At 40.3% G+C, this 4,785-nt stretch overlaps 1 protein-coding gene across 4 annotated transcripts; it reads right to left on the bottom strand.

The window, feature by feature from the left end:
• Window positions 1-426: 426 nt before the first annotated feature.
• Window positions 427-4,123, bottom strand: LOC128877921 (annexin B11-like). 4 transcript variants are annotated; one of them, XM_054125580.1, is made up of 9 exons: window positions 3,897-4,123; window positions 3,459-3,517; window positions 2,446-3,171; window positions 2,149-2,325; window positions 1,880-2,084; window positions 1,653-1,805; window positions 1,399-1,572; window positions 1,128-1,309; window positions 427-1,016 (listed from the first exon to the last, which is right to left on the bottom strand). In XM_054125580.1, the coding sequence occupies exons 2-9, from the start codon at window positions 3,474-3,476 to the stop codon at window positions 966-968; spliced, it is 1,686 nt and encodes a 561-aa protein (XP_053981555.1). In that variant the 5' UTR covers window positions 3,477-3,517; window positions 3,897-4,123; the 3' UTR covers window positions 427-965. The 4 variants fall into 4 exon arrangements, with proteins under 4 accessions (XP_053981555.1, XP_053981556.1, XP_053981557.1 ...); XM_054125581.1 differs by lacking the exon at window positions 3,897-4,123 and adding an exon at window positions 3,677-3,837; XM_054125582.1 differs by lacking the exon at window positions 2,446-3,171 and having other exon boundaries at window positions 3,897-4,086.
• Window positions 4,124-4,785: the final 662 nt, after the last annotated feature.

Here is a 4,785-nt window from a genome sequence, read left to right as displayed (position 1 = left end):
TATCCGTTGGTGCGAGAGAGAAAGCGATATGTGCGAGAAGGAAAGCACTATGTGCGAGAGAGAAAGGTATTTGTGCGGCAAGGAAAGCATTATGTGCGAGAGAGAAAGGTATTTGTGCGACACCTTTCTCCCTCGCACATACTGCTTTCCTTCTCGCACATATCGCTTTCTCTCTCGCACCAACGGATACCAGCCTGCGACCTCCTAGGCTGTCCTGTGATCCTATTACAAAATCGGAGCTTCGGCGACATGCCACCAGGGGGCGCCACTTTTCTTCGAATACCGTTGCGGTCGAATGTCGGGAAATAGCCGTCCAAAACATTATCCCGTTACGGACGTATGTCGGAAAATAGTCGCCCTAACCCCGCAACTCTTTCGAAAAATGTTTATAATTATTTAATTTCAATGAAACACGAAACAACAACATTGTTTAAAGATAATAATATTTATTTCCACCATAAGTATACATAAAATAACCATTATTAAAATAGAATTCACATTCAGATCTATTGAATATTATACATATAGAAAAATGTAAGTAACAGATAATACATGTATAGTAATAGAAAATAGTATCGTGTAACAATAGTATTGTTTGGCAAATATTTTTCGTGTAGTTACTGCAAACTCGTCGATTTTCAATTTTTACATTAGGCTTACAGATTTTATAGAATACTTTTGTAATATGTATATAAACGTTCGAGACTAAGCAGAACAATTAACAACTGCACGTGAAACGTATATAAAGCTTCAGATCCATGCAAACAGTATGTAAATATCTGTATATAGGAACATTACGCTCACAGAAGTGTTACAGTAATGAGATTTACGCATCAACGAATAAGTCAGCTATAAGGTACACGCATAGAGGTACCTTGATGTAGAAGTACACACGATCAAACTTGAAAATTTTCTTTTAAATGCGGCAAGGCAAAGTTTATGGTTCATTCTGATTGTACGTTTCTTTAAGAAATGAGAGCTAGTAAACATTTCTTATAATGGCCAGAACAATCTCCCTGAAATAATTAATGTTAAACAAAATTATTATTTCTTCTAAATACAATAAATTCCACTGTACATCTCTAAGTAACTAAAATCCACTGTATGTATTCTTTATGTATACTTACGGAGATAAAGTCTTCTAAAGATTCGTTGTATTGATGCCTGAACATTTCCTTTATTTCTCCCATGTCCACCTCGCTACGCGTGACAACTAATCTGATCAAACGATCGTCGTCCGTACCAATGCCCTTCATACTCTTGTACAACTGTTCAGCGAAGAAAGCGGCTCTGTTTTTCACGCATTTCACTGTAGTAAAAATCAAGTAATCAATTAGACGTGTTGCATATTACGCGCAGAGATAAATATTCATGTACGTTAAAGATTAATTTGCATACCAATTGCAAGGAGACCCTTTTTAACGTCACCCGAGAACTCATTCTCGATAGCATTTTCGATAGGGTGACCAGTTATATTTTCGTATTCTTGAAATACCGCTTTCAGCTGCGGAACATTTCTTTGGACAAGAATCGCATTGAATGTTGATTCATCGGTTCCGAAACGGAGTTCACCTACAAAATAAGGAGAGATGAAACGATAAACTTATTAAAGAATTCGCATCAGGGTCGATCTGTATTGGTAAATTTGTTACCAGCTCTGAGAAGTTCTTTGGCATCTTCTATCGCGACAGAGGGATTTACGTCGAATGACTCATCTCTGTTGGCACAACACAGGGACACCATCAAACGCTTGAAATTACCAGACGTATCGCTCATTAGGTCATCCTCCAACGTTTTTCCGTACACTGGAAACATTTGAAACTTAAAGGACTTGCAAACGTTAAATGTTTGGGAAAGCATTGGAACTTGCAGAACTTACTTGCTTCGTAAGCTTGTTTAATTACACGAATCTCGTGATTAGACATAGTGCACAGTACTTCGATGAGGACGCATTCGTCGGTACCAACACCAGACATCGCATCGTGAAGTTCTTTGGCATAATATTGGGGTAATGGCATCATCATGGCGAGAATTAGATTCTCGAAATTGCCAGATAACTCGGACTTCAAATCCTTTATAAGATCCTGTTTAAGAAAGACTCTCATTAGTTGCCTGTTTCTATATTTAATTAAAATTTTTTAATCCCACCTTTCCATACAGCGTTTTGAACTGGACAGCTATTTCTTGGCGCTGCATATTACTGCGATTGGCAAGTACGTTTATGATAGTCTTCTCGTCTGTACCGAACCCTTTCATTGCCTTCCTCAAAGCTTCCGCGTCTGCCCTAGGATCGAAATCGCCGTAGGGCACAACCGTAGGAGACAACTGCAACATAAATTAACAAACAATCTTATGGAACTTGCGTTACTCTTGTCGGAGAAAATAATTTCAAACCGGTTAGTCTCATAATAGTGCAGCTTTCCGCACATATTCCCTGGATCTCACCTTAGGCGCAAACTGATCTCTCCGGGGGGCTGGGGCAGGGCGAGAGTGCTGTGGCGAAGAGGATATACCTCCGTACGGAGAATACGATCCTGCGCCCTGCCCCCCAGGATAGCTTCCGCCTTGGTACGTGCTTGCATTATTCGAGTAAGTTTTGGGAGTGGAAGAGTATGGAGAAGGTTGTCCAAAGTATTCTCGTGCATCTGGTGCTCTTTGAAGATTCGGATATATTTCATGGTTTTGTTGTTGTGGGTATGTAGAAGGTTGGGTAGGGTATGGTTCCTGTGTTTGTTGTGGAGGGTACGATTGCTGTGTTTGTTGAGAAGGATATGGTTGTTGTGCTTGCTGGGGAGGATATGGTTGTTGTACTTGCTGGGGGGGATATGGTTGTTGTGCTTGCTGGGGGGGATATGGTTGTTGTGCTTGCTGGGGGGGATATGGCGTAGGATAAGGTGTTTGTTGCACATGACCACTTGGTGCTAGTGATGGGCATTGTCCAGGTACAGGATGGTTAGGTTGCGTTGGATAAGGAGTGGAAGGATAAGAAGAATAAGGTTGCGGCATCCCAAAGGACACAGGAGGACCATGTGAAAACCCCATATTGCCACTTTGAGCATATGGCGGAGCACAGGGGGCAGAGGCAGCACTAGGTGCAGAGGGTGTACCAGGCGGTGCTCCGAACGATGTTGGCGGTGGTACGTGTCCCGGAAACTGAATCACCGGTGGTCCCTTTGATATTAATGCGTGAATTAAAATAACACATACACATTTCTATGTGCCTTCTACAGCTGCTTAAGTATTTTAGTTGCGGATCTTTCAACTGCTACTGCTATGCAAATATATAAAAGACAGAGACAAGAATTTCACCTATCTCTGACAAAAGATTTTTAATAATTCTCCAGTCACATATCGTACCGTCAATGTTTGACTAGAAAATTATTAAACATCCCCTTTATAAAAGTGTGCAAAACCAAAAAAATATTGCAACAACTAAGGAACAGTCAAAGCATACTCACTTGATAGCCGTAACTCATTTTGGATGTTTTGTGGAACTAAGCCGCTGAACACTAGGAATCTGAAATTCAAGAAAACGTGAATTTTGGTTAAATAAAATATGATCCGAGTACGTTTGCCACGATACGACTACAATGCAATTACTGCAATTACTCTGCAGTCGTAACCGTAGCTCACTGAACGTGGTGTTTGTCACTCGCGGGACTGTTTATTTAATTACATTTTTGTTCAACTCTGATCGTAGATAAAAAGTTATTACTCGACCGTAGCTATTCACGATAGATAAAAAGAGGAAGTGGTAGATTGGAGACGCCCACCGCGGACAATAAAGTTGTTTGTACGTCTTGCGCACTTGTTATGAAACACTGGGAAATAAAGTCGAAGCTAGACGGAGCTTTATACACGCATCGTTTACGTTGCAGATGAGATTTAGAGCTTACCTAATGTTTCACGGAATTCAACTATATCAGACTATGCAGATCCAATAACTGTACACTCGTGACGTGGACGTATGGACGTAGCTACGCTCGAAAGAGATGTAACAGATTGTTACGCGAATTTAAGAGAAGCGTCGTTTCAGCGGAAGCTGTAGTGGGAGAATAAAAAAAAAAACAATCGTTTACCGGTGTTCTGACGTCACGACACCGAGCATGAGAAAAATCGAGTGACGTTACAACTGTTGCAAGTTTCAATCGACAACAAACGTCTTGCGGAAAAAGTGAAATCTGCTGGCAATATGACGGAAAACAATAACTAAACTAACGTTACTTCGACGTGAGACGATTCCTTTACATCGTTACATCGAGAACATTTAGCATTCTGTTGTAAAATATTTTTACTCGACGTAGCGTTTTGGAATTTTTAACAGCGATTCGATCTGTGAAAAATTTGGTCAGAGACAAAAGGGATTTCTTTTATTCTGTGATTGTCTACTATGGGAGACACGTGACGTATTTTATAAGTCAGCTTTAGTCAGAGATATCTCCCGATTCGAAAGTATACTTTTTTGTTTGCACTGTCGTATAGTGCAACATGCATTCTCGCTATCTGTAACCTTGAGATTGCACAATAGACACAACGAATTGCAATTAAACTCACCTTGCGATACGTATTTTGAAGCTTCGCAGATCAATCGCTGCGTGTCCCTCCTGTTCTCGTACCGATGAAAATTTAATCAGTTTAATGTTCGCTACTTTATGAAACGATAGGAAGGGAAAACTGATCGGGGGGTAGCACAGACAAATGATCAAGCAATCTTCAAAATAATTTATTAAAAATGTCGCATACTCGATATTCGGATCGGTAATCAATAATGGTATAATTAGTAAC

Source organism: Hylaeus volcanicus, chromosome 6 (assembly GCF_026283585.1).
Source record: "Hylaeus volcanicus isolate JK05 chromosome 6, UHH_iyHylVolc1.0_haploid, whole genome shotgun sequence".
Lineage (NCBI taxonomy): Eukaryota > Metazoa > Arthropoda > Insecta > Hymenoptera > Colletidae > Hylaeus > Hylaeus volcanicus.
This window is presented reverse-complemented; position numbering and strand designations above follow the sequence as displayed.

Coding starts and splice junctions, on each gene's coding strand:
- LOC128877921 (XM_054125580.1), bottom strand. Junction 2,085..2,148: donor TCAAAACGCTGTATGGAAAG/GTGGGATTAAAA, acceptor TTTCTTAAACAG/GATCTTATAAAGGATTTGAA. Junction 1,806..1,879: donor TAAACAAGCTTACGAAGCAA/GTAAGTTCTGCA, acceptor AAATGTTTCCAG/TGTACGGAAAAACGTTGGAG.